The 12,565-nt window shown below is 39.2% G+C and overlaps 1 protein-coding gene across 1 annotated transcript in view; it reads right to left on the bottom strand.

Annotated features, from left to right (window-relative positions):
* The window catches only part of TMEM236 (transmembrane protein 236), a 47,776-nt gene that overhangs the window by 18,683 nt on the left and 16,528 nt on the right, over positions 1-12,565 (bottom strand). The window contains exons 2-3 of the mRNA XM_015146568.3: positions 9,610-9,682; positions 4,289-4,430 (exon numbers count right to left, since the gene is read on the bottom strand). Of these exons, the coding sequence (XP_015002054.1) occupies positions 4,289-4,430; positions 9,610-9,682 (215 nt within the window). The remainder of the gene's footprint in view (positions 1-4,288; positions 4,431-9,609; positions 9,683-12,565) is intronic.

Genomic DNA, 12,565 nt, shown 5'->3' with positions numbered 1-12,565 from the left:
CCATGAAGAAAAGCTGCCTCAAAGAAGGAGTCTGGCTCTGCCGCATTCAGCCACAAGGTCTATAAGTGCGAGGGGAAGTGGTGGTTTGCAGGGGAGTAGAATGGCTGTTATCTGAAATCACTGAAGCCCAGCCAATCTGTTGGTACATATACACTCTAAGGGCTAAAAGGCTGTTGTTTCCAAGCAAAAACAGTTATTCTAGTGCTCTGTTTGAGACCTCTTTAGAAAACTAGAACTCAGTGGCAGGAAGCCAGTATTCCCACTAGCAGAAGAAAGGAAGTCAATCTAAAGCACCAGCAGCACATCCACCAATATCCCAGACACAAGCAACCGCAGCACCAACAGCATTTAGAGCAGAGCCAAGCAGGAGTGGTAGAAAACAGCATACGCCGAGGGGTTTGCGCATGAGAGTAAGAAACTGAGTGCAAAGCAGATGCGGCAGGGTCGCCAGCGGTCTAGACCAACAAATAAGGGCACAGGAGACCCACCGTGGGTCTGGTTTAAAATGGGAGCAGCAGGTGGGCACAGTGGCTCACGCCTGTCAACCTAGTGCTTTGGGAAGCTGTGGCAAGCAGATCACTTGAGGTCAGGAGTTAGAGACCAGCCTGGCCAACAGGGCGAAAACCCATCTCTACTACAAATACAAATATTAGCCAGGCATGGTGGTGCCCTCCTGTATTCCCAACTACCTGGGAGGCTGAGGCAGGAGGATCACTTGAGCCCAGGAGGCAAAGGCTGCAGTGAGCTGAGATTGTACCACTGCACTCTAGCCTGGGCACCAAAAAATTAATTAATTAATTAATTAAATGGGAGCAGGAAGAAGACAGTGAAGAAGAGGAGACAGAAGTCCTCTTCTTTCACAGGCTATTCTTTGTGTTCTTATTATTTGTACACGTGACTGGGGGTTGGCATTCCTAGGTACCACATACATCTGTGAGATTGCCGTGCTGCAGAGATCCACACGTCAGAAAAATGCTCCCATACGCGGTGCAACCACCATGAAACGCGGCAGTTAGAAGCTACTGCATGATAATTACTTGATACTGAGAAATTTCCACTGGTAATAGGAGGTTCGTAAAAAGGATTCCTTGGTCCAGTGAAGACTGTTTTAAGCATAAGCATATTTCATCTGCAGAATAACTTTTATTTAAAATTTTTGAAAAGGAAAAGCTACACAAAGATAAAAGTTTTGTAGCTTGGAATGAAGATGGTTAGGATGCTGTAAGAGTGTCCATAAATCCATACATTGTAGATGATGTTAGTTTCATCTAACGTAAAGTCCAGACTGCTACTAGCTAACAGACATGGATGCATTTCAGACTATCTGGAAAGAGCAAAGGACATATTCACTTTTCCCACATTCCTAAAGGGAGTCAAATGATTCTAGATCTTGTTCATCCCCCACCTCTAGTCAATTTTTTTAATTTGCAAGTACCACCTGTAGTGAAACCATATTTATGGTATACTTGCTTAGGTTCAGAATTATGTATTTAAGATTTACACGTTAATGTATTTATATATTAATTCACATTCCAAGGAATAAATGATAAAACCTCATGGATTCAAAAATTACATAATTTATATCATTAATCTCATGTTGAAATCAGTGTAGGAGACTATTTGGGTTCGAGGTTTGCATAAAAATTTAAAGTATGTATCATTCATATTTACAAAGGCATTTCAAGTGACTGCTAGTTTTTTTAAGTGTAAATTTATTAAACAGCTGAACTATCAAATCAGACACTAATCTTCCTAAATTTTGATGGAGAACAGCTCAAGAAGAAGGCTCTTCAAGTGAGAAGCAGTTGTACAAAATATTCTAGAGTCTTCTCCCCGAGATCCACTTCTTCTTTGTCTTATTTCAGTTCTCAGTGTCATTGTTGAAGTTATGGATACAAGGAAAATTCCCCTTTAAAAATCCAACTAATGGCTGGCCACGGTGGTTCACACCTGTAACCCCAGCACTTTGGGAGGCCAAGGTGGGTGGATCACCTGAGGTCAGGAGTTCGAGACCAGCCTGGCCAACATGATGAAACCCTGCCTTCCCTAAAAATACAAAAATTAGCCACACATGGTGGTGCATGCCTGAAATCCCAGCTACTCGGGAGGCTGAGGCAGGAAAATTGCTTAAACCCAAGAGGCAGAGGTTGCAGTGAGCAGAGGTCATGCCACTGCATTCCAGAGCAAGACTCCATCTCAAAAAATAAAAATAAAAAAAAATAAATAATTCATCACTAACAAAAATAAAATGTCATTAACTTATTCCCGAAAAGATACACGTGTCTGTCTTTTTTAAAAAGACCTTTAAACTTGCACAGGAAATTTATATTAATATAGAAAATACAGAGTCATCAGAAACCATCCAATTTAAAGCTGGGTGCAGGTGTGCACACCTAGAATCCCGGCTACTCAGGAGGCTGATGCAGGAGGATCTCTTGAGCTCAAGAACTCTAGATCAGCCTAGGCAACACAGCAAGACTCCAGCTCAAATAAAAAAAAAAAATCAAATTTAAAAATAGATTTGAATTTCTAAGGAATCTAGAGATGTAGCAAAGGATTTGGACATTCCCAGCTCTCCTGAGTTTAAGACAAATACTCCTAACTCTGGAGGGCAGATGTGACTTGGGTGGGCTTTCTGCTCAACAGATGGCCCCAACTGCCATCTTATCAACCTACATGTCACCTGTGTTATGTTAGACATAACAGACCGTCATCTCTCTCCCAAGGATGAAGTAGAAAGTGACAGGCTCAGATTCTGCAATTTCCTAGTGGCCTCCACCTCAGTTTTGTTTTCCATCTGAGCAGCAAGAGTGACTGGAAGGTACTGGTATCTGACCGATAAATGACTGACGGGCTCCAGTGGTGACACCGTGACTCTGAAGCTGTCTCCTGAGCCTCACTCAGTTGACTCCATTCACCCCATCAGAAAACAACTGACAAACCTTACCCATTTCAAATGCACAACATGACAAAATCTTAGCCACAAGGTAACTAACATACAAATATTGCCAATTAAACACAGATACTACTGCATGAAATTTAATAAAAGTTGGAGTAATTTATGACTAAATAAATAAAATATTCTGTTAACAAAATACCTTTTTGTAAGGGCCAATCTGTATTTAGTTTCAACTCATCACTTTGGAGGAGATGTGGCATATCTTGTTGGGTTTTCTTTAAATTTTATTTTTTTTATAGGGATGGCATCTTGCTATGTTGCTCAGGCTGGTCTCAAACTCCTGAGCTCATGCCATCTTCCCATCCTGGCCTCCCAAAGTGTTGGGATTACAGGCGTGAGCCACCACACCCAGCCATAGCTTGGTTTTATTAGTGCGATCTTTGGTATTTTTATAATTCACAATTAAAAACACATAATTGGGGAGGGGGGAGGGACAGCATTAGGGGATATACCTAATGTAAATGACGAGTTAATGGATGCAGCACACCAACACCAACATGGCACACGTATACATATGTAACAAACCTGCACATTGTGCACATGTACCCTAGAACTGGAAGTATAATTAAAAAACACACACACACACACACACACATAATTATCTAGGACACAACTACCACAGTCATATTAATTCCTGTAGTAAAAGTCTCCAAACTAAACTTTTTATTAATTCATTTAAACATATGGTTTAGGCCGGGCGCGGTGGCTCAAGCCTGTAATCCCAGCACTTTGGGAGGCCGAGACGGGCGGATCATGAGGTCAGGAGTTCGAGACCATCCTGGCTAACACGGCGAAACCCCGTCTCTACTAAAAAAATACAAAAAAACTAGCCGGGCGAGGTGGCGGGCGCCTGTAGTCCCAGCTACTCGGGAGGCTGAGGTAGGAGAATGGCGTGAACCCGGGAGGCGGAGCTTGCAGTGAGCTGAGATCCGGCCACTGCACTCCAGCCTGGGCGACAGAGCGAGACTCCGTCTCAAAAAAAAAAAAAAAAACATATGGTTTAAGAGACTTCCTAGAAAAATATACATCTAAATAATTTACTTGGATAATTTCTTGCTGGAATAAACATTAAGGTTTTTGGTATTAACTATTTGATAATTTTTAATTTATCAGTACTACCAAAATGCAGATAGGAAACAAAAGCAGCTATCTAGCTATCAAGGTAGGTTTAAAAATAATTATGTTTAGATATCTTCGTTTACAGTCTTCTATCAGTAATGTTAGCCCTAAGAAAAGGTATCGTTAAACATGTTGTCACATAACAGAGTGGCAGAAAGGTGAAAGATATATCAAACTTTAAAAAATATTCATATTTAAAAGAACACTTACTCTTTTGACTCCCTCTAAGAGGATATATCCTGAGTTTTTCAATAATATCAACCACGATCAGGGATAACAGAACCAGAGACACGGGTAGGTCAGGTAACATATCAGGTAAGACATCAGGGGACCCATTAATGCTCTTTTGAACCTGTTTAGAGAAAACCATTCAGAAGCATTAAATTATTGTGCTTTGTTTGCTCAAAATGCTTTCAATAGTTTGAATGCAGCACTAAATTAATTATAATTACATTTACTAAAAAACTAGAAGGTTGGTTTTTAACTTGTCAGGTTTTAAACTCCACAAGATATTGAACCATTTCTAAAGCAATCATAAAGATTCATATTAATGGAAGCCTATTTTCAGTTAAAGACAGACCTTGGTAAATGCATGTAAAAATGTAGTAGTGGGCTCCCTGTAATATTGAAGGGGTAACTCCTTCCAACTCTACTGCTGAGCAGAGTTTCTAAGAATCCAGTCTCAAAGAGCTAAGGGAACAAATTTTAACATTTAGGATCTTCCAAGAAGACAGAACTCAGATAATTCCGGCTAGACTTTGGGATACTTCCTTCGCCTGCTTAAAGTGTTTACAAAAAGCTATGGCAAGACCAGGTGTGGTGGCTCACACCTATAATCCCAGCACTTTGGGAGGCCAAGGTGGGAGGATTGCTTGAGCCCAGGAGCTCGAGAGCAACCTGAACAACAATTTTCCATGTCTATGAAAAATGTTCCATGTCTATGAAAAATTTAAAAATTAGCTGGGTGTGGTGGCACACACCTTTGGTTTGAGCTACTCAAGAGGCTAAGGTGGGAGGATCACTTGAGCCCAGGAGGTTGAGGCTGCAGTGAACTGTGATTGTGGCACTGCACTCTAGCTTGGGTGACAGAGCAAGACCCTGCTCCACCAAAAAATAGAAAGAAAAACAAACCACAATAACAAAAAACTATGGAAAGCATTGTATTAATGATGAAATATTGAAAGTTTTCCCTCTGAAATCAGGAATAAGACAAAGATGCTACTATGGCCATTTCTGTTCAACATTGTCCTGGAGGTCTTAGCCAGGGTAATGGGCCAGAGAAAGAAAGAAACAGTGTAGGCTGGGTGCTATGGCTCACACCTGTAATCCCGACACTTTTGGGAGATGAGGTGGGTGGATTACCTGAGGTCAGGAGTTCGAGAACAGCCTGGCCAACTTGGTGAAATCCCGTCTCTACTAAAAATACAAAAAAATTAGCCAGGCATGGTAGCACATGCCAGTAGTCCCAGCTACTCAGGAAACTGAGGCAGGAGAATTGCTTGAACCCAGGAGGCGGAGGTTGCAGTGAGCCGAGATCACACCATTGCACTCTAGCCTGGGTAACAGAGTGAGACTCCAAAAGAAATAAAGAAAGAAAGAGAGAAAGAGAGAAAGAGAGAGAGAGAGAGAGAGAGAGAGAGAGAGAGAGAGAGAGAGAGAGAGAGAGAAAGAGAGAAAGAGAGAAAGAGAGAAGGAAAGAAGGAAAGAAGGAAAGGAGGAAAGAAGAAAAGAAGGAAGGAAGGAAGGAAGGAAGGAAGGAAGGAAGGAAGGAAAGAAAGAAAGAAAGAAAGAAAGAAAGAAAGAAAGAAAGAAAGAAAGAAAGAAAGAAAGAAAGAAAGAAAGAAAGGGAAAGAAAGAAAGAAAGAAAGAAAGAAAGAAAGAAAGAAAGAAAGAAAGAAAGAAAGAAAAGAAAGAAAGAAAGAAAGAAAGGAAGAAATTAACAGTGTAAATATTGGAAAGAAGAAAAACAAAATGTCATTATTCATAGACTATTTGACTGTACACAGAGAAAATCTCCCCCAAATGGATAAATTATTTCTAAATACCAAAGACAAAAGAGTTCAAATATATGAGTTTTTTTTAAAAAAATGATACTATTCAATGCCACTTCAATCAATATTGCAACTTTTTGTGGAAAAAGACAGGCTGATACTAAAATTTATATGGAAATAAAAAAGGCAGGAAATTCTAGAAGAAAAAGAACCAGCTAGGAAGATTTACTCTTCTGGATACAAAGAACTAGTAGAAAGCTGCAAGAACTAAGACAGTGTAGTGTTGGCATAGGAATTATGTATATCTGCACTTGATTTATAACAAAGGTGGCACAGCAGAGAAATGTGGGCAGGACGGACTTTTTAGTAAATGGTGCTTGGTTCATTGAATGTTATATGGTGAAACAAATTAACTCACTGCTGCACAACATACACAAAAATCAATTCCAGACGTATTGTGAATCTCAAAAAGAATGAAGAAACAATACAGCCTTCAAAATATAATTAGAAGGCTGGACACAGTGACTTACACCTGTAATCCCAGCACTTTGGGAGTCCAAGGCGGGTGAATCACTTGAGGTCAGGAGTTCGAGACCAGCCTGGCCAACATGGTGAAACCCTATCTCTATGAAAAATACAAAAATTAGCTGGGTGTGGTGGCACACACCTGTAATTCCAGCTACTTGGGAGGCTGACAGGGGAGAATCACTTGAACCCAGGAGTTGGAGGTTACAGTGAATACAGATTGCACCACTGCACTCCAACCTGGGTAATAGGGCAACACTCCATCTCAAAAAAATAAAATAAAAGAAATAAATTATATGTATATGTGTGTGTATATATATTTTATATATATAAATAATGTATATAATATATATTTTATATATATATATAAAAAAATTAGGGAAAGATGTTAAGACTTTGAAGTTCAGATTCACAATGACAAAATCTTCTGCAAGTGACCCAAGCACTATCCATAAAGGAAAGAAATAGATAAACCACACTATTTTTAAGTTAAGAACTTCTTTTCATGAAAAAGATATAAAAGTGTGAACACAAGTTACAGAGAGGAAAGATATTTGCAATACATATAATCAAAAAGGGCTTGTGTAATCTGAATATGAAAATGATTCTTCCAAATAGATTTTTAAAAGATAAGCAACACAATAAAAAATGGGCAAGATGAAAAGATGCTCAACCTCATTAATTACGGGAGAAATGTAATTTAAAAGTACAATGCGATTCAGGATCATACCCACCAGAAGAGCTGAAATAAAAAGACATGATGATGCCGGGAGTGGTGGCTCACACCTGTAATCTCAGCATTTTGGGAGGCCGAGGCAGATGGATCACGTGAGGTCAGGAGTTCGAGACCAGCCTGGCCAATATGGTGAAATCCCATCTGTACTAAACATACAAAAATTAGCCAGGCGTGGTTGTGGGCGTCTGTAATCCCAGCTGCTGAGGAGGCTGAGGCAGGAGAATCGCCTGGATCTGGGAGGCAGAGGTTGCAGTGAGCCAAGATCACGTGTGCCACCACACTCCAGCCTGGGCAACAGAGCAAGACTCTGTCTCCAAAAAAATAAAACACAACGCAAGTGTTGGTGAATGCTCCTTCTCTGCTGGTGGGTTCTATAGAGATGCTATAGAAATCAGCACAATCTGTGTGGAAAGCTGTTTGACCTTATCTCTCACAATGTAACATTTCAGTATCTCACGATTCATCAATTCTGCTCCTGCATATGTAACCAACAAAAATGCTTGCATGTGCACACCAAACGACATATTCACAGATGTTCACAGCCGCATTATTTGTAATTGCCAAAACTGGAAGCAACCAAGATGGCGACCAAGAGTAGAACACAGAAGTAAATTATGACCTTTTCATAAAATGAAATACTCTACAGCTGAACACGAGTGAGCTTCAGGTATTCCCAGAAACACAAATGACACTTACAACCATATTTGAAATAAAAGAAGCCAGACATCATTTGATTTCTCCTTGGAAAAATTTCAAAAACAGGCAAACTAGCCTGCAGTATCAGAAGTCAAGTTAGAAGTGACTTCTGGAAAGGAGGGAAAGGGAGTCATTGAAAGGAGCATGAAAAAAGAATGAGCAAGCAATGGGTTTCTGATACAAAACTAAAATAAAATACTAAATGCAAATAAAGGAGCGTGGGCATGGAGCTGGCCAAGGTTTCCTTCTTGACCTTGACCTGAGCGATGCTTACCCAGGGATTGTTTTGTGGTATTCCATTGTTACTGTACTTTTTCCTTTCGTGTACTTTTCTGTTTATGTGTCATACTTCGGTGAAAATTAAATAAGAAAAAAAAGGAAAGGAAAGAAAAAGATGTAACAATGGATGAGACATCATAAAAAAGAACCAAAAAGGGCTATCGAGCTCCAGATATGCCATCAGTTTACCGCAGTGATGTTTCTTAAAAGGTTGTAAACTAAATTTTTAGTTTTTGGGAACCTTCCAAATGATTTACAAGGTCTTTGGGAGGGAAAAAGACAGCTCTACATTGAAATATTCATCTGTTGCAGTTCACTGGATGCAAAGCACATCTGTGTGACCTCCCAAAATGATTCTGTGCATTCATACATTGTCCTAATGTAGCATCTATGATGTATTCTAGCAGCACCTATGATGCGTTCTGACAACCATGTAACTTCTAATGTCATACGTTACTTGGTACTGCCCTGTCTCACAACACTTGTGATACTTGTTCTAATTGCCTGTTTCTATTTCTAATGTCAGAAAATTCTACCAGAGACCTGCCATATTTCCTGAGTCCCCTATGCCCTGTACCTAACAGTGCCTGGCCTGTAATATACACTTAATGAATATTTGCTTCACATAAAAGTGAAATATCACAAAGTAAATTAAGTCATTTAAGTAAATTAAGTATGCTTTGGGAAAACAAAAGTTATCTTTCACAGCACCTTGCAAATCAATAGGATTAGTGGGGCATTCTTCTCTGACCTTCTTGGATAATGAAGTACTTACAGCCTGAAAATTCTGCCTAAGATATTCCTGCCCTGCAGGTATCTATCCAAGACTTTTTGAAGCTATATATAGTCAAAACATAAACTCATCATTATTTTCAAATAAATAACACATGCAAATTATTATCAATGGACATCTTATCAAAGGTATTAAAGCCTAAGCGGTCCTTCCCTTAGATCCTGTTGTATTCATTTAGAGTTCAGGACAATCGTGAAAAACATCAGGTTGACAGAAGAAACAAATACAGATCAACTTTCACATTTTTCACTTTTTAAATGTTCAAATATCATTTCTGTCTCTCACACACAAACACAAAATTAATTTTTAAAAATTGGCTATTGGACTTTCCTTCACAATCACAGAGGTAACAACGGTCTTAGTACTTTAAATAACGTATGTTGTAAACTGGAAGAAGACTGGATTACATAAATGTCAAGAACTTTGTTGAGCACGCTGCTCTATCAAATTCCAATAACAAGAAATTATAAAATCTCATAATCTTGTAGCAGAAGAAGTCAAAATTCCATACCTCAGTCACTGCTATGGAAAAGGTGAGGCAGGGCAGTGTGGTGAGGACCACACACATCATCAGAACAGGTCTCCTAGCAAAGGAGAAAAAATAAGCCAAAGCAATCATGGACAAGATCGACAGTTCCTCTTACATTCTGCTAATTTTGCAGTTCCTGTTCCATTCATCTATAGTTTTTCTAAGAAGCTGCTGCTTCCCTATTTCCATTTCCCAAATGTTTGCGTATGGCAAAGAGGAACCCGCGCAGAAACCAGAATGCTTCTTCTAGAACAAAGGGGTGAGAGATTTCCAAATAATTAGCAAACCACAAACTATTAAAAGCATCAAATCACAAGTCAAATGACATTCAGCATGTTCATAATTCATTAATTAAAATCCTGCCCAAGAGGTGAGGCTGTAGTGACCAACTGAATAAATGAACAGCATGACTTTCAAGTTATATTATATCCCATGTTGTAAAATTTATTTTTCAAAAGTACATTTAGAGATGATAAATTATTGGATATTTAAAGATCACTTAAAAACATTTAAATTTTTTTACTAGAACCAAAAAAACTATACATACATAAAAATGACATAATTTTTCAAACTTGTTTTTGGACCACTTCTTAAACCTTGCATGATCAACCAATCCAATAGCTATTGAGATATAATACATAGAAAATAGTATATCTTATGACACAGAAAATTTAAATGTGGCCGGGCACGGTGACTCACTCCTGTAATCCCAGCACTTTGGGAGGCCGAGGTGGGTGAATCATGAGGTCAGGAGATCGAGACCAACCTGGCTAACACGGTGAAACCTCATCTCTACTAAAAATACAAAATATAAGCCAGGCATAGTGGCAGGCGCCTGTAGTCCCAGCTACTTGGGAGGCTGAGGCAGGAGAATGGTGTGAACCCGGGAGTCGGAGCTTGCAGTGAGCCAAGATCGCACCACTGCACTCCAGCCTGGGCAAAAGAGTGAGACTCCGTCTCAAAAAAATAAATTAATCAAATAAATAAATAAAATAGAAAATTTAAACGTATGTTTAGCATTCTTAATTTACGGGACAACAAAGGATACTTATTCAAAGGTTTTCTACAATGAAATATTTACCTTCTTTTTGATTCGTTAATATGTATTATGTTAATTTCATTTATATAATGTTTTCTACGTACAAGCAGTGTTGAATGCTTTCAAATTATTAATTTCTCCACATTCATAAAAAGAATGAAATCATGTCCTTTGCAGCAACATGGCTGTAGCTGGAGGCCACTATCCTAAATGAATTAACACAGGAACAGAAAACCAAATACTGTATGTTCTCACTTACAAGTGGGAGCTAAACGTTGGGTACTCGTGGACTAAAGACGGGAATAGGCACTGGGGACCATTACAGAGGGGAGAGTGGAAAGGGGGCAAGGGTTGAAAAATTACCTATTGGGTACTATTCTCACTACCTGGGTGGGGGGATCAGTCACACCCCAGACCACAGGATCATGCAACATACCAGTGTAACAAACGTGCACACGTACCCCCTGAATCTAAAATACAAGTTGAAATTATAAAGAACAAAATAACAGAGAACAATTTCTCTTTGGTGCTGTCTTGCCTCCCCCATCCCAGTGCCATCTTAGACGTCCTAGGTGTAAATATAAGTTAGAAGATGAGATTACCCCTCTCTCATGGCCAGACCTAGTACAACCTGGCTAAGACTAGTCTGATGGAATTTTCAACTGGTAGCTTTCTCTGTTTGTCTGAGCTGAGATCCAAGTTCCTACAACACTAAGTTCTCTGAGTAAGATTGGACAAGTCACTCATAAAGATCTCTTCTTCTCAACTTGACCTCTAAACGATGACAATACCCCAGAGACTATTCCCAGGCCTGTTCTTTGTCTGTATTATCTTCCTGGATTATCTCATTCTGGCTTCAAATACCACTTATTTGCCCAGGACTGCACAATATATTCTGGTGCTTTTCCCTGAACCCTGACTTGTCTACCCAATTGTTAGACACTTCCACTTGGCAAAGACACAAAGACACAACTCAGACTTACCATGTCCGAAACAGAACCCAAGTCCTCCTCCATACTTGTTCCAGTCCATCATCTAATCCTGTCTGATTTACTGCCAATGTCCATTTCAAACTCCTTTTCTGCCAACACCGTAGTTCATCCACTGTCACCTCTCATCTGCCATATTTCCTAACTGGTTTCCTGTTGGTGGTTCTATTCTTGCATAGCAAAAACATTGTCTTCATGTTTTTTTAATGAAATCATGCTTTTAAAATGTAAAACCCATCTTGTCAATGCTCCAACATTGGGGAAAGGAAGGAGGTTATTGGTTAATGGGTATAAAGCTTCAGCTTTGCAAGATGAAATGAGTTTCATGGGTGGATGGTGGCAATAGTCACACAACATTGTGAATGTACTTAATGCCACTGAACCATACCCTTAAATTGTTAAGATAGTAAATTTTACATTGTATGTTTTTTATCATAATTTTAAAAAATCTTTGATGAACACACAATGTGATTAGAATCAAATTGAATCTTATTATCCTAGTCTACATGCTGTGCATGATGTGGTTTCTCTTATTGCTCCTACTCTCATATATAGTATAGGAAACACACACAGGCACACACACACACACACACACACACACACACACACACACACACACACACGAGTTGTATACATAGCCCTTATGACTACCTAGAAATCTGCTGATTCTTTGTTTATTGTTTGTCGTCTTCCTCTTTCCTCATCCCCCGAGGTAAGTTCTGTGGAAGGAAGGACCTTGTCTGACTTGTTTGCTGCTTTATTTCCAGCATCTAGAATAATGTTTCTGAATCATTTTTGTGTGATGAAATTTCTGAGAGTCTAGTGAATCCTATGAACCCTTCTCAGACAACATTTTTAAATGAGTAAAATAAAATACACAGATTTTTAGAAGATAAATCAATTATATTGA

Source organism: Macaca mulatta, chromosome 9 (assembly GCF_049350105.2).
Source record: "Macaca mulatta isolate MMU2019108-1 chromosome 9, T2T-MMU8v2.0, whole genome shotgun sequence".
In the NCBI taxonomy this organism is placed as follows: Eukaryota; Metazoa; Chordata; class Mammalia; order Primates; family Cercopithecidae; genus Macaca; species Macaca mulatta.
This window is presented reverse-complemented; position numbering and strand designations above follow the sequence as displayed.